At 43.4% G+C, this 23,146-nt stretch overlaps 2 protein-coding genes across 3 annotated transcripts in view; both read left to right on the top strand.

The window, feature by feature from the left end:
* LOC118410600 (endo-1,4-beta-xylanase 3-like) overlaps positions 1–1,645 on the top strand; it is a 7,677-nt gene extending 6,032 nt beyond the window's left edge. The window contains exons 11-13 of the mRNA XM_035812376.1: positions 293–397; positions 924–1,139; positions 1,362–1,645. Of these exons, the coding sequence (XP_035668269.1) occupies positions 293–397; positions 924–1,139; positions 1,362–1,607 (567 nt within the window). The 3' untranslated portion in view covers positions 1,608–1,645. The remainder of the gene's footprint in view (positions 1–292; positions 398–923; positions 1,140–1,361) is intronic.
* A 1,416-nt stretch (positions 1,646–3,061) lies between these two features.
* Positions 3,062–23,057, top strand: LOC118409597. Of its 2 annotated transcripts, XM_035810728.1 has the most exons (37): positions 3,062–3,429; positions 5,356–5,666; positions 5,976–6,130; positions 6,594–6,709; positions 7,248–7,458; positions 7,802–8,612; positions 8,813–8,974; positions 9,332–9,474; positions 9,793–9,873; positions 10,175–10,384; positions 10,678–10,776; positions 11,206–11,278; positions 11,530–11,627; positions 11,851–11,942; positions 12,151–12,260; positions 12,542–12,766; positions 13,132–13,185; positions 13,665–13,767; positions 14,112–14,274; positions 14,427–14,597; positions 14,953–15,069; positions 15,473–15,598; positions 16,034–16,210; positions 16,587–16,735; positions 17,136–17,311; positions 17,771–17,850; positions 17,985–18,179; positions 18,575–18,708; positions 18,829–18,913; positions 19,158–19,355; positions 19,632–19,769; positions 19,943–20,094; positions 20,235–20,358; positions 20,672–20,817; positions 21,204–21,324; positions 21,766–22,007; positions 22,547–23,057. In XM_035810728.1, exons 2-37 carry the CDS (start codon positions 5,369–5,371, stop codon positions 22,710–22,712), a joined length of 5,901 nt encoding a protein of 1,966 aa, XP_035666621.1. In that variant the 5' UTR covers positions 3,062–3,429; positions 5,356–5,368; the 3' UTR covers positions 22,713–23,057. The 2 variants fall into 2 exon arrangements, with proteins under 2 accessions (XP_035666621.1, XP_035666622.1); XM_035810729.1 differs by lacking the exon at positions 13,132–13,185.
* The last annotated feature ends 89 nt before the right edge of the window (positions 23,058–23,146 follow it).

Genomic DNA, 23,146 nt, shown 5'->3' with positions numbered 1-23,146 from the left:
ACAAAGAAATGGCAGAGTTTCCCCCTTCCCGTCAGGGTCATGCCTCCTCGTAATTTTGAGCTCGCAGACTCGTCGTCCAATCGATTATCGCCTAATTGTGGAGGGGGTATAAGGGCCAGAATTCGGGATAAGCAAGCGAAAAGGTCGAGCCGGCGGTAATTACAGAGAAAGGTATCCTGGCTACTGACACTAACGGTACGTATATTTTTTTGCAACGTGGTTTTCAATGAAGGCGTTATTGTAAATATATTTCAACAACAAGCCTAATTGTTTGTCTTTGTTAACTCTTCAGGCGTATGCGGATCAAATACAAGAGTTCCTGGACAACGGAGCGCCGGTAGAGGGCGTTGGTGTACAGGGTCACTTCCAAAAACGACCGGACCCTGTCATGATGAAGGTGATTACAATTTACTATCTAATAAGGTTAATCAAGAGCCTAACCTCTAACGCAGAAAAGTTCTCTTATCTAACCAACTGCGAAAATGAAGTACATATCCTTAAAAATGATGTAGTTGGCATTTCATAGCTTCGTAACCTATGATGCATCGTTTAGATTTGCAATAGCACAATATTCTACCTACATTGGAAAGTGGCTTTAGTTATTAAAGTGACTATTCATGATAATCTTGAAAGTTCCTCTTAAACTGAACAACTCCATTTGATAAATGTATTTTTGTCACTTGAGAATACATCAATGGTCTTGTAGCACGTGTTAACTAAACTGCCGCGCCCGGAAATATCCGGGATAGCGTATTACCCCGAAGTAGCAGCTTTGCGCGCGTGAAGCGCACGAACCCCAGAAGTTAGAGACTCAGAGTGGCCTTGTTTTGGGGTTTATTTTTGGAGGTCAGCAGCGAACCCTGGCAATGACAGCATTTTATAGGACTGAAACTTGTTCTGGACTTACTGGACAATCTTTGCAGAGCCGTCTGGACAAAGTGGCCACGGCCGGGCTGCCCATCTGGGTGACGGAGCTGGACGTGAACGAGCCGGACGTGTCCGAGCGGGCGGGCGGGCTGGAGGACGCGCTCAGGGTCGCCTTCAGCCACCCGGCCGTGGAGGGCGTCCTTCTCTGGGGCTTCTGGAACAAGACCCACTGGCGGTCGCACGCCTCGCTTGTGGATGGAGACAACTTTGAGGTAACAAACAATACTAGTAGCATTATAAAGATGTTATGTGCTTTTTTCGGAAATAAAATTAAAGCGTTTACCGACACCCTTTCCCTCAACCAACCCTCTGACAAACTCGTCTGTCCGGAAGCCTAAGCTTTTCTACAACATCATTGACACAGAGCTGAGATACTTTAAGAAAAATTTAAGAAAGAACTGAATATTCACCTTTCTCCGCTAATGTGTTATTAGATCAACGAAGCAGGCCACCGCTGGCACCAACTAGTCTTCCACGACTGGCGCACCAACCTACACCTCACGGACGGCGCCCTGACACCGGAGGGCAAGGAGTTCGACTTCCGCGCTTTCCATGGCGACTACGACATCCAGATCAAGTCGCACGGTGTTAACATGGCAACCAAGACTTTCCAGCTGTTGCCTGGCGACGACACTTTGGTTCTTAACATTAATGTCTTCAATGACATTATCGTTGGTTAGCGCATTGTGACGTGGCATCGCCGTGTGCATATGGTGTAATAGACAGTGCTTGTTAGCCTAAGTTCCAAATCAATAAACAAGCGTTCTCCGTGTCTTTACTTTAATTAAGGGTTAATGACCCGCCCGGAGGTGTATATGGTGTCATAACGCCTGGTCCTTTTCTATAAACACCGAATGAATGGTTTTATGAGGTTGTTAGAGCAAAGGACCAGGCGTTAAGACCCCATGTACACCGAGGAACAGGCGGCTCATTAACGTTATTATCATATAGCCTATTAGGTGGTTATAGCAAAGGACCAGGCGTTATGACACCATGTACACCGAGGAACAGGCGGGTCATTAACGTTATTATCAAATAGCCTATTCAAACTTGCAAACTCCTGTATGACGCATAGATTCCTTGGTACTATACAATTCCGTTGTATTAAATTCCGTTGTCGAATTTCTGAAAATTTACCTTTGTTCTTTGGTAGATATATCTGGTGCCGGTGTCGATTCATTCCGACCAATCAGAAGGAGCGAACACACCGGCCAAGCCGGAATCTATATGTTACTGCGTCATAACCAACGTGGAACGGGGCCTTCTGATTGGTCCGCGGCGTCTGGCTATATGATAATTGTCTTTAAGCCTCTTTTCTTGCCAATTCATAACGATTGGTCTCACTATCGTTACGTATGATTTCGCAACATTTACTAGCCTCTAACAGGTTCCACACGTCGCCGGGAAAAAGTTGAAATTGGCCAAAAAGATAGATAATGTATCAGACGAGATTTAAATAGCAAGCCCCAAACTCCAGTTTGCGACACGCGCAGGCAAAGCATTTAGTAATTTTTGTAGTATCGTAATTTTAAAGGCTTGCATTGACCTCGCCTTGAGTTGCTACTATTTCAACGAAAGAAGGGCATATCCTTTCAAAAAGTGACAGTAGAGGTAACTAAAGTAAACCGTTAGAAATCTAATACTTGAAAAGGGACCTAAACGGTGCAGTAACTGGCGTAAAAGACAAAAGCGAGTCGACTCCTTACACCTGCTTGGAGGTCATTGTGCTAACGTTATATTTACACTTTGTATTTAGGACGATTTGCAAAATTGCGTTGATTTCCTCATCCAAGGAAGTCATTGTGATCCATTTATTATGTGCGCTAAACCGGGCGATGATTCAATTGTAAAGCTACCATTTAGGTCAGTCCTTTTCACGTCGGATTACCCCATAAGGCGCTTTATTTTTGCCATCTTTGAATTCTGCGTTTTAGTTGAATAACAGCAGTTTGTTGCATGCTACATATAGAGTAATTCACCGTATTCTGATAGTTGTCATTTCCTTGCCATTTACAACCAAGGCGAATATCAATACATCACATCATAACATTGCAACACTAAAATAAAATAATGGACGCAATCAGTGAAAAGGTGTCGGCTGAAGCCTTTCTGGAGACTAATCGCCGTGTAAACCTTGCCCTTTGACATCCGTGCGGGACAGGTGTCTTACCTGTACGTGCTTTGTTCGTGCCGTGTTGCCCCGCCCTGGTTCACTTCAGGTCATTGTTACCTGACTCGTGCACAACATGTCGGATCCGCTCAGACCGTGACAGTCACGACAGACGGACGGCAACGATCGGTGCCGTAGGTGGAACAATCCAGTTCTGTAAAAATTAGGCCACTGCAGTAGATCACCAAGACAAGCGCTCGCGCTCTAACCCGTGGATGTGCCAATCGGCCAAACGACTAACCCGAAAGCTTTGGGTGGATACTACAAACAGAGGAGTATTGTCTGCAACAATAATAACAAGAACAACAGGTGACAGTCAGGAAGCTAAACAGGTCAGTCCCAATATGTAAGAAATGCTTTGACATATGTCATTTTTTCTTTCGGTCAGCAGAATTTTGTAATGATTTTATGAATATTTTATAATTTGTCGTTACAAATTGGTAATGTGAATATCTACGTGTGAGTCTTGATCATGACTTCGCGATTTTCAATGTGGTCTATTTGAAGACAAATAACTCATTGCTGGTCACAGGAGGTCAAAAGGAAATCGTAATTTTACTATGGTAAACACAACTGAACCTACGCACTATGTACTAAAATGAATGTTTGAGTCTTCCGAGGTCGTAGCCTGTCTAAAGACACGTACACCATTGTTTGGTCCGTAATATGAAGCTTGTTCATCAAGGACATGTATTGTTGGGTATCGACATGTCAAGAATCCATTATCTACGTTCATGAAAATAACCATATTTCTATGCATGGAGTGGGTAAATTTGAGTGATATAATATAGTGCTATAAGACAGTGACGGTTCCAGGCAGTATTTTCAATATGGCGGATTGTGACGTTTGTGCGACTTACCACTGCCATTGTTTACGCGTTACCTGGCGACGGAACCCGTCTTCACGGTAATTACCCTGGGGAATCTCCCGCATGTTAGTGTTCCTTTGTGTCTGCATAATTAACTCTACAGTTCAGTTCAGTCGGAGAAAGGGTACAGACGTTTATGACATTTCATTATCTTTTTGAAACTCCATACTATAGGAAATACACTACGCAATTTAGCGACAAAGCACCAAACATGACGTGCCTGTTCAGTGTTCACCCATTATATATGTTTGCTTCCACGGGTTGACGGTTGTGACGCAAAGTCAATTATTTGATCAAAGGTTTGCACCGTCATCCTGGTTAAGTCGGGTAGCTTATGGCGACCATACACACACGGAATGTCACGGAATCCACACAGAGAAAGAAGAGCTCATAAACCGATCGATTTAGACATCGATATTCAACTAAACGCTACACTAGCCTTCTAAATAGTACACTAAAGAAATGTCCATGACATCTTTACTAGCCATAGGTTGCATACAATACGAAAACAAACTTTCAAGGACAGTAATTATTCGTCCGTAGTAGTGGTTAATATTTGTATTGTATTATACATCACATATTAATTCACCAAAAGACTCTCTGTAGGATTCTTAATTATAAATCCAACACTTGAGGCAGGAGTGACAACACTTCTCCCCACCTCTGCATTGTTAGTGTGGGCAAGCATGTCCTTGGAAAGGGAAGTGTTTGTATTGGGGAGGATAAAGGTTCTTTGATTAGGTGTTGGCGAGTCAAACAACTGTGGGCGAGTCAAACAACATGCCTGTATGGCGTTCCAAAGCGGCTTGGCGAGGGCCTTGGTTACGGACATTGAGTTTTGCCTGTGACCGCTGCTCCAAAGCCTGTCCGGCATGTTTGTGCATCGCCCCTTAACCTGTTAGGGACAGGGCCATGTTTATTTGATTATTTGGATGACATTCTCTGGGAATCTAAAAACTGATGCGAGCGTGCGAATAAAAAAAAAATGACCAAAAAATTAATTGTAATAGTTTTTTTTTAATTCACGTAAGTGTGCCGAAATACGCGTTGTCTATCAGTGCTAAAATGTATAGAAATAACACAAATATGCTGAATATATTTTTTTCAAATGTCAATATGAAGATACTTAAATTCAGTACATTTGCAGATTTAAAGCGCCAAAATTACGTAGCTGTATATAAGAAATATTCGCTTGTAGATTACAGACAATAAATATATTCATTCCAGAATGCAACAAGACAGTACCCTGACCCTCGAGGCAGCCCTGCTGATGTTTGAGGGTCAACACATAAGACGAACAGTTTTTACACACTTCTAACATTTATATACAGAATATATATAGAATTTCACAGAAATGTACTCCTAATGGGCTGATGATGTTTATTGCAGTGAGTTGACGACCATGGGTTGCGGCACCTCTCACGGCCCCGGCCCACCGCCACACCTGACGCCACGGGAAAACAAGCAACAGGAAACACTCATCAGAAACGGCAAGACGGACCACGACCCACAGATGACCATACAAAAAGAACACCCAGACGATAAGCCAAAGCCTATGGCAGAGATCAGCCCTCACGTGAAGGCTGCCGAGGATGGCTTACAGGCGGAAGTGACGTCATCAGAACATCGCGTCATCCATGCGGGAAACGACTTTTCTACTGGAGATGACCTTCCAGGTCTAACAGAAATCAAACGGCCAGGTAAAGCTTTCTTCGCAATATAAGATAACGTAAATGACAAACATATAAAACAGTGAAAGAATTCGTTAAGAGGCAGATTGCAGTGTATTGCTTAAATGGGTCAAACATGTCATTCACTGTCTAATGGTTAAACGTTACTTTAGTCTATATTTAGATTTATCTGTCGCGTTCCAAACATGTAATACATGAAATGAATTATGCGTGGTTATACAGATTATGTAATTGGGTCGGCGCTGATTTTCTACAGAGGATGTGAAGTCTAAAATTGCAATGTCACATAACCTAAGATTTTTTTGCCATCGCATGTAGCGGACATCGCCTGCATCAGGTCGAAAAACAACGCCAAGTGGCCCATACGCTGCTTCTGCAGCCTGGACTTTAACGTGAACGCTGGGTACGGAGGGTGTGCGTCTCTCCTGCTACTGTCATGTAGCTACAACAATAAGGACAACTCTACCACTGAGGTAAAATATACCCCTATCTTTGTTTGCCATGTAGTATCAGATATATTGATCGTCTGTCTCCTCTTATCCAGACGACGTTGCGGTAATAACGTGATATCAATCGTCCACAGCTCACGGTGCAGTACTACTACTAGACTAAGACTCATTCGCAGCCTTCTAGAGCTATACGTTGGCAACGACGATGATCATGCATGTAAAGAGAACCTGGCTCATATAATGAAATACCGCTGCTCCTAGAAGCCTGTGAAGGAGGCTACAGTAGACTATTAATACTCTTGGATTTCGAAACTTTAGAATGAGCACACTTTTTCAAATGTTTTCAATCCTTAAAATGCGAGAAAATCGGTTAACAGCCATAGTTGAGATGTTACACCGAAAAACTAGGGAATATCCATTATTAATACATCATCATTTTCTAGCATCAATGGACACGAGCAAGTTTCAACTGTTTTGATTTTTGCAGATAATCTTTCTTCGCTCTGGATTCGACTGTAACCATGTTGAGGCTAAGTCTTTGGTGAAGAGTCACGGCGGCCATTTTGGAGCAGAGAATGGCATCAAGACAGACGAAGACGGCAGGTATGTATGCAGTACAAGAAAATGTCCGATATGTACAGTCTCAGTTTATCCCTTTTGTCAGGAGAAAATCAGATATGTAACTACTTATACAAGTAAACATGGATAAAAAAACTATATCTCACTAACCAGTTTTAGACTAGAGCATGCTGCTAGAGGGCCTAAACTTGCACCACTTCCACCTTACACTAAAGGCTATGAGTCACCAAAGATCAAGGCCACAGCATATCCAAGGCCAAAGATTTAAAAAATGAAGTCCAGCTGCAGTACCAAAGCCAAAAAAAAACCTCAACGTCACGTCAAGAACACCAACAAAAATACCAAATATCATCGAAATCAAGTGTCACATTCAGAAGATATACCTTCGGAAATACATTACATAAGAAATACACATGATCTGTAAAACTCTGACAAGCTGATAAGGATCAGAGGTTATCAAAATCTTGTTGCGCAAATTACAAGCGCAAATTACGATGTTTATGTAGACGGAAATAGCATAACGTTATCATTTTTCTTATGGATACCCATGTCTTTATTTCAGACTACTAGTAGACTGCCTTTTCGGAACGAACTTCGCCTGTCTGCTGTCTAACGACTCCCGCTGGGGTCACGGCGGGGTCGGGGTGGTGCTGGACGGCCCGGAGGAGCAGGGCGAGATCGGCAAACTCCGCCTCAACGTCAACGGCGGGAACGGAGGGGGCACGTCTATCCTCATGTGCAGCGGGGTGGTGCCTGGCGTCGATACTGCCAAGGTACAGGCACCACTGTGACATCAAGAGACAGTGTATTCTTGCAATTACTTCTATAATCTTACTATAAGGTTACTTAGAACAAGTTTTGTAAATTGTCAAACGTTACCAAAAGCATACACTATCTTTTGCCAGTCGTGGGTTTCGTCATCGTTTTTATTATCTGTTATTTAATAAATCATCACCGTGAATCGTCGTCTTTGTGTTCTTTATGTTGATCTATCTTTGTTAGGTACTGTCGTCTAGATGCTGGATTATAGAGTGATTTTCCGTTGGTATTGTCTTCTTTTGCACTACCAACTGAATCACATGTTACCTATGCCCTAATAAAAAGTTTATTTCTCAGGTTGTTTCCTGTATGTACGTGATCAGCTCAGGGTATAACGAAAACACCTTCCGGACGAAGAAGCTGTTCGACCACGGCGAGGACCTGTGGAAGTTCTCTGTGGACGGCGAGGGGATCCTGCAGGCCGCAGGACCGATGAGCAGCCGGTACGCCCTCTTCCACAACCGGGACACGTTCGTGCCGACTCCCGGTCAGGACAGGGCAGCAAAGGTTCGCCATACACAGGCTTACCGAGGAGATTCCCAGACCGTCCTGATGTCGGAGTGCCGGAACTGTGGAGCGGCCTTGGTCCTCTGCTCCAGCAGTAGCGGGACCGAGACCGCCACGACTGCCTCCTTGTACGTGCTGACCATAATCACACAGGGGGATCAGTATGTGGAGGCCGCATTTGTGGCAGGCAGCTCGGGAAAAGGATCGTCTGAGTCGGCGGATCAGTGGAAATTTACGATAACGAACGGGACACTTGTCGTGGAAGGTCCCCCTCTACCCTGTCGGTACGCCATCTTGTCGAACCTCGCTGAAGACGAGCCCGACCCCAAAGGCCGTTGCCACCAAGATGGCTGCCTAGCAACTATCGACAGCAGCCCTGTCGGCGGGGTTGTGTCAGTGGACGGTAACGGGATCCGCGGATGGGTGACGGCTCCCGCTGATGTCGTCATCAAGGTGAACGAGAGGACGGTTGCCATGGTGAAAGACACGGACCTGGTGTCAGTGGCAGCGGGGAGGATGGCGTTCATGAGGCGGTGGGCTGAAGGCGAGATCACTGCAGGATTACGTCTGGTCAGGGTGTTCGCCATTAGGAATGATCAAAGTGAGTGTTTTTGAAGGGGCTTTTTATTACAAACCCTTACCCATGGACTATTGAATGTACGAAGTTTATTTGAGAGCAAGCTGAGAAGAAAAGTTTTGAACACAAACAATCTAACCACTTTATGCTAAATATGTATCTCAAAGTGGATTTGAACGTTTTGGTATTTGTTAAGCCTAGTTGTTGTGTTCTTTTTTCAAAAGACGGCCAGAAGCGTCTGCTGGAGCTGGAGGGCTCTCCGTGCCAACACGTGGTCCAGCCGAAGGGTGTCCTGTTCGCCCTGAACACCGCCGGTCCGTCGTACCAGGCACTGGACAGCATCGTGTACCTGAGCGAACATCGTCTCTACCACAACTATGAGACGGGTGAGGCATGCTTTCTGTATCAACTATTGTTTCACAAGCACCTGCTGGTTTGATTGTTTAACAGTTTGTGTAAGAATGTCACTACATAAAACTCACTTATACGATAGTTACTGTACTACTTTGGAAAATGAGAAATACACCATTCTTTGACCTTAACCTTAACTTTCAATTGTGCAAAAGTATCTACTTCTGTTTTGTCAAGGCCTATTGAAAATAGTCCCTGATGAGTTATCCCGTGTATTGTTGTAATCAGTGTATTCATAAGTCCGTTTACAAGTAATCATATAATTAGAACAACGCTTTTGAAGACATTACTCGGTAGAAGTGACGTCTTGCATGTAAACTAAACGATTCCAGGTCCGCAGTCTAAAACTCTGGGACTCATCAAACACACCAGTGCCATGCCGCAGCTGCTGTGTGGAACCTACGATGGTTTCATCTATGGGACTGCCCGCAATCACAGCGCACAGACAGAGGATGAGAACAGGGTCACCTACAACGTAAGTAAAATCTGTACATTATGTTATACGTAGTTCATACCTATGCATGTTCTGTCCTCAAATCATGGCCTTCGGAAGGTGTAATACTGTAATATTAACATTTACGGACGGAGGAAAGAGACAGGTGGAGAAGAATAGCGGATGCAGTCATGGTGCCCCGACGACCCACACTGAGGTCAAGGGATAGTGCTCGAAACATTAGCAGAACAGAGTGCTTTACTGACATGGTAAAAAAAAACCGGGGGGGGGGGCGTTTTGTACGACTTACGAATAGCAGCGTTACCACCCATTCCATTGTTCACCCGTTCACTCCTGTAGGTAGCGGACTTGCCTAATGGAAACCACACCCTCACACTTCACTATGTGGGAGGAGGAGGACATATCGTCATCAACGGACAGGTTTGTTCCTTTGCTTGATATCGACAAAGTTCTGGCGAGGTCACGTAGTATTTTGTACAGGAAATATTTTGTACTGATTCTAACTACAATAAACCAACAAGTTATGAATAATTGCACCCTTTGGTTGGCCAATTGGCTGGGACTATGAAACATTCAGCATAATAGAAAGGTAGCAGAATCTGTGCTAAATCACAACTATAACACTTTGTATGTTAACAGATTATGTATAAATTTGCGTATACAGCGCGTGAAAACGGGGTTTAAATTGTTCTTGTCTTTCGTCCCACTTCCGTTTCTGTAGAAAAGGGTGAATTTCAAACCTGCGCAGACGGAGGCCTCTCCAGGCTACACGGCTCACACGTTCTCCACGCCCGTGGCCGTGTCTGGCGGTTCCCTGGAGTTCACGGCGTATCCCTCCTACCTGTGCGGCTTCTCCATCTGCGACGCCTCGTACGTCAAACCGGAACAATCGCAAGAAGATGTCAAGAGAGAACATCACGAGAGAGCGAAGGTGGGGTGTCACACATGCGCACTGATGTATAAGGGAAATCTATGGCTTCCTGGCGGCGACGAAGGAAACTGCAGCTGAATATGGATATGTAAAGTCTCAATGAGTATATACCGAGTCGAAGATTCGTCGCGTGTTGAAGCAAACTGACAATGAAATAAATCAGTGTCCATTTTGATTCTTTTCAAAAGTACAAATTCTTATCTGTTTTTAGCTTGCTGGCCAATTTGCTTATGTAAAATAGGAAGATCTTCATATCCCGAAATAACGTATTTTCCCCTGCCTACTGTTCCCAGCTTGGTCTGGAGGCCACGCCCCTGCCGGACAGTCTGGAGAAGAAGAAGATGCAGATCGCGGGCTGGTCCGCAAACCTCCTGGAGAACGCCAGCGGACAGGTGCGGCAGGAGAACTACCGAAATCCAAACTATAGTGGAGTAAACAAGTACATGAAGCTAGAGGTTTAGGAGCTTTCTATTGTTACACAGAGATCATGGATATGCCAAATCTCGTAGTAGATATGTTGCTCAGGAGGATCGTTTGGGCGGTCGATCGGAAAGTATTCGGAATTCGGCATTTTTGTCTCGCCGACCTGCTTAGGTCAACTTTAGACAGACAACAGATATATAGTCGTGCGACGATTATTGTCCATCGTTATTCATTTCACCAAATAGTTGGAGACTGGTACTGTCATGAGCGAAGTTAGCCAATACATTTTTGAATGCAAATTTAGGTAGAGCAATATATGACCCTTGGATAATTGAAAGACTGCACAGCGTTCGCGTATTGTCGCCATGGAAACTTACTTACATTTTCTGCCTTTACAGTTGGGGAACATGTCTCACTGGAACATAGGGGGCGACTGGAACGTCATCGAAGGAGGACATGGCACAGAGAAATGTACGTCACCACATTTTATGTCTCACATACCGATAATGCTGGCGTGCTACATGCAGCTGTTTAGATAACAATTCCTTTTTTTTTCAGACAACTTTTCAAGCCTGTTTTGCCCGTACAAAATTTCCATGTTAATTTGCATGCACAATTGTATATACATCATATGATACATGTATCGTCCAGGAATCGTGAGTTTGACTGAAGCTTTCTAAAGAGGCAAAATGGCGATAGCTGCATTATTTTCCTTGTTGTAGGCTTTGTGACGTCACATATGCGCTGCTCAAAGTACCAGGAGGTTGATCTGACCAAGACGTTTTCCGAGGAGCATCTTGACTCGGCTCCTGAGATCCAGGTTTGTTCTTACGATAGGGATTGGTCTAACGGATTAGACACGAATTATAGCGGACATTTCGTCAGTAAGTTTTTTTAGCCACTATCATCTGAATATTTTGCCGTCAGTGAGAAAAACATGGCAAGTATAGTAGATACTTGTTCAATGTGCTGTGGGAAAAAGTAAAACTGGTTGCCGAAAAGGTAAGAATTTATAACTTTGCCTTTTCGCCCTTCCCCCGCAGGTGTCAGAATGGTACACCCAAGGCGTCTGTGGAGGAGGCTACTACACCCTAGAAGTCACGCTGATGACGTATGACGGAGAGGTCATCAAAAGGTAATGAAAGGTCAATGACCCGTCCAGCCGACTGTTATGGATAGTCTATATTCAAATTCAGATTATCGGTTGTAAATGCCTGCTTAGGATAACCAGGGTACTAAACGTTGACATACAATGAAATAATTATTAACATGCATCGATAGGTACCGTTACACAGATGGATCCAGACCATCCATACCCACATCGTGCATTTCTTTTTTTTCAGGTTTAGCAGTGGAGAGAAGGGAAACCTGTACTCCGGACAGTGGCACGAAGAGAAGGTCACATTTACTGACTATGGGACAGGAGTCAGACTGGTCGGGGTGCAATCATCAGGTATGTCAGTTCTCCTCTACTTTAGTTTTACATACAATCTCTCACATTTCTGTCACCGACACAGAAACTTGGGACACGAGAGGCCCTTCGCCGCTCTAAGTGACTTAGAATTGAAGAAACAACAACTTTCCTTCCTGACTTCATTGGTCATACAGCACAGCACCTTTAAAACGTAGGGCTGGGATCTTTTGAGGCGCATGTTTTTGCAACAATGTAAAATAACCAGTTGCGTACATGTACTCAATGGTTATGGTCAAAACCTTTTCACTCATGTTGACCAGGTAAAGATGACAAGCACTGGGGCGGTCATTATGGTGCCCGGATGTCCAACGCCTTCGTGCGGGTGAGGAGAGAAGCAACCGCGGCGGAGGATGACGCGTTTGCTGACGTCATACCCGAGAGCGTGACGGAAGAGGAGAGGACCCAGCAGGCAGCCGTGAGGGACAAGGTCGTGCAGAAAGTGCTGACGGAGAACGCCGAGCTCTGGGCACAAGACAGCAGCGAAGGTAACGCTTTTAATTTGACATTGACTTTGACTTGACATTTGGATGAGCAAGACATTTGAGAGTTAAAGTGTTGGTTTTCTTTAACTAAATCAAGGATATAACGTTACATGTATCTTATGTTTAAGACCGAGTGGATGCATAACTAATACACTTAGTAATCCAGGGCATGTTACGACGTTATAACCTTTTAAAGCGTAAGGCTGAAATCTCCAAGTGGACTGCTAATACCTAGCAAAATTTATGTCCTTTTTTTTAGTTTCCGCATTTTCCCACTAGAAACGCCAACATAAAGGCCCTTTGTCTGGTTGATTACCAATAAAATATTGTGTTTTTTAATTCTCACCATTTCATGGAATGATTTAAAGCCCGACCTATGGAGGATCCCCTCCCGTCAATGGAACAAGGGGGAAAACATAAAGGTAAAAGAGGTCCGTATGTTTGAGGTGGTGGTGGTGAAGGATGCAGGTGCATGTTGTGGCGATAGCACGTTACACGTTATACAATGTACAGTACATGATGCACGGAGAGCAAAATCGTACCTAGATCGTCGCGGATGTTGTCGTGGAAAATTCCACAAGTCGGTCATATTGGCCATTGCCTGGTGCATGGAGCCGTCGTTTAGAGCAGTGAAGTTAAAATTTCACTTCGTTAGTTGAATTGTACCATATTGTGAATTGTCAAGATTTCAGTGTCAACCCTACTTGTATCAAATCTGGTTGTTATCAATGTTTATGACATGCTGAAGTACTGATTATAATACATAATGCATTGCCTGTTGTATGTTCATGTAGCATTGTATCATTGGTGCTGTAGGAAGACGAAAAGATGGTCTTTGAATTTCAAATGCAAACTTTTACAACTTCCCCACTTATACGACATTCTCATATCTAATATACAGACAGCGTTGAGAATGATAAAGAAGAAAATACTACTACACGCGTACGACGGTCAGAGAAGCCGAAGCAGAGAGAGATCAGAGTTTTTGTCTCCAGTACATTCAAGTGAGTTACCGAACCTGTAAGCCGTTTAATAGCACATTACAATAAGACGTGTGGTATCGACAGATTTCTCTACAGTTCACTAAAAAGTCGATACTTTTACATGTCAAGCAATAATGGCTCTCGTTGCGGCAATGCTATGCTTATTAGCCAATACTACTATTAGATTAGAATATTGTTTATGACTGTCCATTGTCACTATGTGTATACCATGTACTTGCAATTAGCCCTCGGGCACGAACTTACAAATAAACTTCTTCAACTTCTTCATTAAAAGCCATCTAAGCTTGCATCTAAATCTTGATAAGACGTACAGATAAGCAACCACACTTTTTCTATGTTAATAGAGACTTTAAGGGTGAGAGAGAGTACCTCATTAAGAAGACGTTCCGTGAACTGAACCGTCTGTGTGCCGAACGTTCCGTCTTCTTCACGTACGTGGACCTTCGCTGGGGCATCACTAAGGAACAGTCAGATGACGGTCGGACCATCTCAATCTGTCTCAAGGAGGTAGGGAACTGGTATCAAAATTTTGCTTCCGACGTTTATCTTCTCACAATGATTGAAAAATGATCAAATTACCAAACGTTATAGCAATGATAAGTAAGTAAGTAATGCTTTAACCTGAACATATTGACAACAGTTTCTTATTCCCCTAACAGGTGGACCGATGTCGCCCGTACTTCATCTGTATGATGGGGGAGAGGTTCGGCTGGAGTCAGAAGAAGGACGAACCAGACAAGTTGCTGAACGCCAGTTTTGATTACGCCATCAAACACAATGACGACCTGAAGTGGATCGATGACTACCGGTTCGACACAAGTGTCACACAGGTGAGACAGGGTGGTGCTATCGACCCTTGTACTCTTCAAGTTGTTGTAGATATTATTTCCATCTCTAAGATGAAGCACGTCTTCATCACTCCTACGTTTCATGTATTCATTTGATAGCCTCGCCTTCTTCGGCCTGTGTTATATGAACGTCGACGTTGTCCACGCTAGCTGTTCTCTCCTCAGCCATCTATTGACTCTTCGGAAGATTTGCTGCTTTGAAGTTCCGCTTACCTTGTTATCTAAAACATCTGACCTTGCAATCTTTGTCTTGATGATGGCTTTTGATTTTAGTGTACTACCTGATGATATTTGTATGACATTTGTCCCGAATTCCACTGATTATGTTTGACATTAGCTGGAGATCCAACACGCAGCGCTGAACAATCCTGACGAGGTTCGGCACCGCTGTTTCTTCTACATGCGAGACCCCGTCAAAACGGAGACGAGCACAGTCAGCCCTGACGACATACAGGTGTGTCTCATAAAGATTTGTTAAAAAAGAATGACTCAGCTAGATATAATATATGCTTCTAACATTAGTTTTAGATTAAGAATAGCTTGTAACTTTAATTCATCAATGTTTTTTTTTAATTCTTCGTTTGCACCATTTGCAATTTGCCCTGGATCTCGGGCATGAATTTGCAAGAGCCATAATGATCTTGCCATGTGTGATGATTCATCACTTATTCCTTTTAGGAAAATTCTCTGAATTTCTTCTGAATTTTTCTTTCTTGGGTATTGCTAAAGACAATATACAAACAAGATGTAACCTGACACGAAAAATTCTTTCAAAGCGTTGGAAAAATCGTCATACTGTAACGTAAGTGTTACACAGGCAATTCTGACGCAGCTAAAATTTCTCGCGCCCTTCACAGGTTTTCCTGTCGGAGAGTGACTGGCACTATCAACACCAGTACAAACTGCGAAACGCTGTATTAGATGCAGGGATGAACGTCAGGAACTACAAGGATAAAGAAGACGCCTGTACTCTCATTATGGAGGTAATACTCTTTTACACACTCTCACTTCCACTGTTGCTGTCTGGCCCAAAGGGAAGCATCGATCACTAAGTTAAGTATGAACCGGGGCAACGAAAATGATGACGATGCCAAATCTGCCGACGATGCCAAATAGGTCCACCTATTCTATATGTAATGCTACTTTCGTTACTTGTAAAGGTGACCAAGTATTCCTTCATTTTTTCTAAACCAAGCTCGTAGGGCCTGATGTTACAATCATTAAGATGATGAGTGGCCCATAGCTATACCTTTAGCAGCATCTCTTCTCCCTAAGTCAGAAACATTAAGCTTAGGCAAGCTTGACTTCACAGTTCACTGACTCAATAGGCGAAGCAGCGGTTACGAAGGTTGCTCGGGAGATTAACTATACCGCATCCTTGCTCATGGCGATGATTGCAGCTTTGTTCCGTTTTGTAGGACCTCCAAAGGTGCGTGGATGAAGATTTCCCGCTGGGAACAGAGCTGACCCCCATGCAGCGGGAGCGGGAGCACCACATGGCGTTTGCCGAAGCGCGCAGGCGCGTGTACATCGGCAGGCAGGAGTACTTTGACAAGATCGACGCCTTCATGGCGGGGAACAAGTCTACTCCTCTGGTGAGTGTTATACGGTCCTAAGGGCCCATTCCCCTAGACGGCGATATCATTGCGACATTGCTGTAACCTAAATTGAATTTGTATACCCTTGGCTTTATGATTAGATTTGCATGCTGAAATGTAAGTATGAAAAGACAACAAATTACTCGTAAAAGCGTAAATTGATACACTATTTGAAGATGCTCTGTCAATGATTATATATATCTGAAAAAATCGGGCAATGCCTTCTTCGATGACAACATCAGTGATTCACAGTCAGTGAATTGATTTAAATAATGAGTTCCACCCTTGGTGCGCGTCGTACATAACAGATTTATAGCAGCAATGGGGAATATTGAAGCAGTTAACACTGAGACATCGGTCTGTCCCGAAACAGGTCCTAGTTGGTGAGTCTGGGTCAGGCAAGTCTGCCCTGGTGGCGAACTGGGTCTCCAAATACGAGCAGGCGCACCCTGATCACTTCGTCTTCGTCCACTTCATCGGGAGTTCTGCCGAGAGTTCCAACCATGTGACTCTGGTCAGAAGGTACTGCATCCAACTTTGATAAATTAGTTTTGTGACATTTTAGTTTCGGCACGAGTTACCTTTAATGCATTTTACAATACCACACACTAGAATTTGGTAGGCAGAGCTTACGCTAGCTGTAGTCGCACTTACAAACCGGATCCCGGCTGGGCAGCTTTCGGGAACGGAACGTACATACAAAATTACAGCAAAACACAGATAATGTTTAAAAAAACTTTAATTTCCGGATCCGTTTGCGCAAACTTCCTGGTCGGGCCCTAGCTTGAAAATGTGGCCACAGCATTATTGGTAACAAAATAGGCTTGCAACGGGAAGAACAGTAAAGATGAAAGGCACATAGTAGACATGTAATGTTGACCACCACAAACAAGGGTAATTGGACTATGCACTTGTGTTTCAGGCTGATGGAAGAGCTGAAAGCCTTCTTCAACCTGTCCATGACTGTGCCGACGTCTGACACGATCCTGGTCCGGTCCCTGCCAATGTGGTTACGGATGGCCGGGATAATGGGCAGGGTCCTCATAGTCATGGACGCCCTGAACCAGCTAGACAGCGGCACGGCACTGGTCGGGGAAGGTATGACTCGGAGCTGTTACAGAACCAGAGTAAAGAGCAAGTTAAAGTACGTAATGACAGGTCACAACCCCCGCATGCCATACGTAGGCGTAGATAAGAAACATCAAAGATTATGAGACTAGAAGTTGGAAATTCCTCCAATGATTGTAAAAGCTTAATATAAAAGCAATGATTGATTGTAGAAATTATCATCCCATACTACACATTATCTTGTTTTAGGTAGATAAGGCTTGTGGTATTTTGCAATTATGTTGTTAAGTAAAATATGAATTTGAGATCATGTCACACTGATATGATGTTTGCATCCGTAATACGTAGGTTGGGATTGAAATTTGTTTACGCAGTTTATGCATGTGGTGGATCTAGATTAACCTAAATTTCCTTCACTACCAGTGCTAACAAGACTACATTCAGTGTGCATCAGACACGGTTTTCATGTATTGACTTCTCATTATTCAGGTGATGAGCACGACTTGTTGTGGATCCCGAAAGAAACGCCACCTGGCGTCAGCATGCTGCTCTCCACCTTACCGGGCAGGGTGAGTTTCAATGCTTTATTTGTTTTCTTGTTAATGTATCGAATCATGCATATGATATGCTATATTTTCATGTCTTAACCGCACGGCATGAGAGTACGGAAAAGTAACTAAATATATTCTTCATTGGTCATCAGGCGATGGAGGCTGCCTCTGCGAGTGGATGGGAAACTTTTGCTGTGCAGCCTCTGCAACCCGAGGAGAAGTCTGCTATCATCAAGGGGTACCTGGAGGACATGTACACCAAGACGCTGTCAGAAGAGCAGAAACAGCTCATCCTTGACGCTCCGCAGACCAACAACCCGCTGTACCTGAAGGCCTTGTTAGATGAGGTACGTTTGGTACACAACTCTGGTACACAGTATTTTCTATGTACTTTCAGCATGTCCCGGAACACCTATATCCGCCAAAATAGTAGGTCAATTTCTTTATTTTCTTATTCCAAAAGTGAGACCACATAATCCATACTTGATGATCAATTGACTCATGTACTGGTAGCCATAAAATCCAGTGCTACAAAGATCAGCCTTGTTATATTGTCGTTTGATCTGTTGCCATACATGATTGTGGAGCAATGAAGTTCAAACATTCATGCTAGTCACCAGAGTACTCAACTGTACTTGCAATGAACTTCTCATCAGTTCAAATCCAAAGTGTCTCTACGATTTCTCCGTCCTGCTCTTTAACATCTAGAAACGTTGACTATAGAATTCCTTTGATATCGCAGATGCGCTTGTACGGTGAGTTTGAGACGGTGACCACCCGGATAAAGCATTATCTTGAGGCGGAGAATCCCGGCGTCCTTTTCGGCAAGATCTTGGAACGCCTTGAGAATGACTTTGAGACAGGAGTCAACACCAGGTAATTGATTGTCAAGATTGCATGTCTATCTAACATTTCATTGACATATCTTATTACTGATCTAGTTGTCCTTATGCCATTATCTAAACGCCACATAACATGTTGAAATCTTTTATACAGAAAAGACCTTGTTCGGCTTTCCACGTCTGCCATCTGGTGTTCCCATCGTGGGTTATCAGAGGAAGAAATGGTCACCCTTCTGGACGTATGTACTACTTTGTTTACCTACAATAAGTAATAATCAAGCAGTTAACATGATATTGAATACATTGTTTTGCTGCGTCACAAATAACAACGTGAAGTGCTCTTAGCAGTTATTTGAAGGGCTCTTGGCATTAAACTTTTATTCTAAACTTGTGCATTGGAATGTTCCATTGACAGATAATCGTTCTACTGTTGCTGTAACGTAAGCTTTGTTGTAAGCATAATGCTTATCTTTTGCCTGACAGGTACCATCCGTTGTCTGGTCTCCCTTCTACCTCTCCTTGGACGACAACCTGATCAATCGGAACGGCATCCTGAACTTCTTTCACGACCATCTCCGCCAGGCTGTGGAGGCCAGGTACCTGCCGTCCGCGGAGGACAAGCGGCTGAAGTACCTGGAACTGGCGGATTACTTCGCCACGAGGGAAGTCGACGACAGAGTTGTAAGACACTTTGTTCTTTTATCAATGGTTGACAATCACATCTGAATTGGCAATGATTGTTTATCAAAGAGAAATAAAATGGTTTTTGACTGAAAATAATATTAGACACAACGGCATTTTCGACTGGAGACCTCTTCAATTATGCGACCGAATCGCTTTAGACATGTAACGTCATCAATGGGTTGTTGGAAGTCGATATCGTTCCCTGTTTACGTCCCAATTGTATATTGACTGCCTGTATGAGCAATTGACTGAAGCCAATGTGCATTGTGTTAGGTGGACGAGCTGCCGTTTCTTCTGTCCAAGGCTGGCGAAATGGACCGCCTCAGAGCGACCATCACGAACCTGCTGATCTTCCAGCGGATGATGAAGTCCGTAGAGGGGACCTTCAACCTCATGAAGTACTGGCAACAGGTACACGGGGATTTTGAATTCGAATTTGTGGCTTCTTGTATCTCTATGCTCGATCTAAAATCTTCTTCTCAGAAATCCCATTTCATAATAGTGAAGATGATTTCTGGTGTCATTTTCGGCAAAAAAATACCTGTTAAATAGGTACTCGTAAATGACGACAATATTTTCTTCAGGTTGGAGGCTATGAGCGAGCAGAAGCAGATTATCTTAAGGCCTTGTCGGAGGAGCCTCAGGGAACGTCCGATCAGGAAAAGGAAGACAGGGTCGCGCTTCTTCGGAGCATGGCAGCGTTCTTCGTCAAAGCAGGACTGCTGAAAAGTGCAAGGTAAGCCGGCTGAATTAACTTTGATGAGGCTTTAGTCTACGGTCATAACGCATTAATGAAACTATAGTTTGTTCACTACCTTCGACACTGACTTCGTCTTTTTTTTCCTGAATAGTAATCGAGGCGTTTTTTGATTTCAGATCTTTGTACGAAGAGTTGCTTGAAATGCTTGAAAGTCGTTATCTGGACACCCATGGCGCAGTAGTGTACCACCCAAGGAACTTCTCATTCCAACACAAGTGCAAGCACACCGATGTTCTGGACGTAAGTATTAACAGACATACATTGCGTATATTTCAAGTATATTGGTGTGCTAAATGCAATGATTGGGGCCGGCAATGGAATAGATAAATGATTCAATGAATGTATTCTTTTTCTAAGGCCTCAGTCTTCAATGTGCATATTATACAGTAATGCATGACTGTAAAACAATTGATCCTCGATCAGCAATGTACAGATTGGGTTGAGAAAAGATGCTACCCGACAGTGGTCTAAAGTAGAAGTTTTCTTCTACCATTATGCAAATGTCGCATCTCAATAATATTATACATATCACAAACATACGATTCTGCGACAGATTCTGCACAGCCTGGGAAACGTGTGTGAGCGGCAGATGGAGCTGAAACGTGCTGAAGAGTTCTACACAGATGCTCTGGACCGTCAAACCAGGCTAGACACGCCCAAAGAGAAGCTCTACCTAGTGAAAGGGCTTCTCGGTCTAGCGTGAGTTTCGTAGCACTTAATTAGACATTAATTTTATTCAACCTGTATTGTAACTCAATCGTCTGTCACTCTCATAGACTTGTGAGCTCCATGTAACCTTTGCTTTAAGCATTTATTGCCTGTCGCATCTTAACAATGTGTCAAACACAAACAAAATCATTGAAATGCAGAAGGCAACTAGAATAATCTTTTGTGTGATATTACCAAGCCTGAAACTTTTGTTGAGATTTTGTGACATCTTAAACTAGTAAAGAATGTATAACACAAGACCAAAACATAGCAAGGACTTGTACAGAGCATTAATATGCAAATTATGTGCACAATGACAGGATCGTTGGGACTTTATGCTCAGTAAAGTGGAAAATGATGCATGTTCTGTCTTGTAGATCTGTGAAGAGTCTGAAGGAAGACCAGAAGGAAGCGAAGAAGCTGCTCCTTCGTGCCAAGGAGGTGACGACCAGCGTGTTGGGGCCTCACCATCACTATGTGGCATCCATTGTGGGACAGGTGAGACAGATTGTACTTTTGTTAGGAAAACATTGTAATTTCTGGTTTGAAAAGGGCCAATTAATGACCAAAAATGGCCATTTGTTGTAGGGACATCATCACTAGATAGCTTTGCAGCAAGGTGTGCAAAGGTTCCATGTGACAGGTACGTACTTTGTTCTTCAGCGTTACATACATTTCTTACCGCACCAAATGCCTGGGACACTGGTGCGTTATGTAGAAGGGTTGCTATACTGCTATACTGTTATACTGCTATACAGATACTGTAGCCTGATGATGCCTTTAAATGCATCAGTTACAGTCATTATATGATACCCCCAAACATTCTACAATAGCTCATGGACAATACCTACAGAGTGCTAAAAATGAATGACTTCAATGTGAAGCCTTCAATGATTACAGTAACGGTTATAATTTTTTTTCTCTTTTACTCTTTTACAGATTGGTCAAGTCTGCTACAAACAGGGCCGTGTGGACGAAGCCCTGGGTTTCTACCTGCAGGAGCTGAGCAAGGTGCGGGCCATCCACGGCGCCAGCCACCCGCGCACGGCCGGCGTGCTGAACAGCATCGCGCTGGTGTATGACGACAAAAACGACGAACGCGCCGGGGAGATCTACGAGACAGCCCTGGCCACCATGGCGCAGGCGTATGGAAACAACCATGTGGATGTGGCTATCATTAGGTATGGGCTCGATATATTATTGACTATCAGACTCCATTATTTTTAGAAAATTGGCCCCAATTACTTGTAAGTAATTTAGGATTTACGATTCAAATCGTGTGTGCATACCAAGAGTAATACCAGTTTTGGTTGGCGAATAGAAGAACTAGATTTACTAACTTTTAGCAAATGAAGTGGTAGTTGTATAGTTTTTGGCATCCTGAACAATTTTTAATCAGCATATGGCTGAGGTATGCTGACTCCTAGTGCTTGTTGTTACCTAGTGCCCAATGCATGTACTTTGCAAAGACAGGGTGTTATCATATGGCACATGCACTGGGACTGTCTTTGGGAAAAAGAAAGACTAAATGTACAAGGCAAAGAAATCATTTCAAAGGATGAACAGGCATGACAATCAGTGCATTGAAGAAGGCTGAAGAAAACTGAATGTCAGATTTTCTCTAGTGCCCCAACAGTCGCAGTATTAGTAAGACTTTGGGATGGGTGATGATGGTACACTCACTTAAACAAAGTTAACACTTTGACATTCTTCTCGACAGGTACAACCTGGGAGCGTTTTACTTTGCCACGAGTCACTACGCGAGGTCGAAGTACCAGTTTGAGCAGGCAGCGGCAGTGTTCGAGTCCTTCCTGGGTCCTGACCACCCTGATACAGCACAGGCTAAGGAGGCCAGGGACACCGCAGCTGCTTTTGTCAAGGAATAACATGCAAGGCTGTACTGGAATATGTTGCAGACATTTTAATGATGTTAATTTTATACACATATATGTAATACTATGTGAAAATTGTTATGTTATTGTGTGTACCACAGGATATTACTTATACTTTATATGCTAAGCAGGCCATGGCCTGCAGCTGCTTTTGTCCACAAAATTTTTCAAAGATGCGCGGTTGTACAGAAATATGTATGTCTCAAATATTTAGATGGTGTCCAGTTTGTACATTTATTGTGTGCCACTGTCCCAAGATAGTACTTATATACACATTTGTAACCTTTGATAAAACATTTCAGCTTGTGCTATGTGTCACCATTCCCACAATATCTATATTTTAAAGGCATACTACGGGATTTTTGAACAAAACAAAAAGTAGCTTTTCCTACTTTTTCTTTACATTGTTAGTTCAATCAACCCTATAG

Source organism: Branchiostoma floridae, chromosome 2, assembly GCF_000003815.2.
Source record: "Branchiostoma floridae strain S238N-H82 chromosome 2, Bfl_VNyyK, whole genome shotgun sequence".
Lineage (NCBI taxonomy): Eukaryota > Metazoa > Chordata > Leptocardii > Amphioxiformes > Branchiostomatidae > Branchiostoma > Branchiostoma floridae.
The sequence above is the reverse complement of the archived record's forward strand: the minus strand, read 5'-3'. Positions and strand labels throughout refer to the sequence as shown.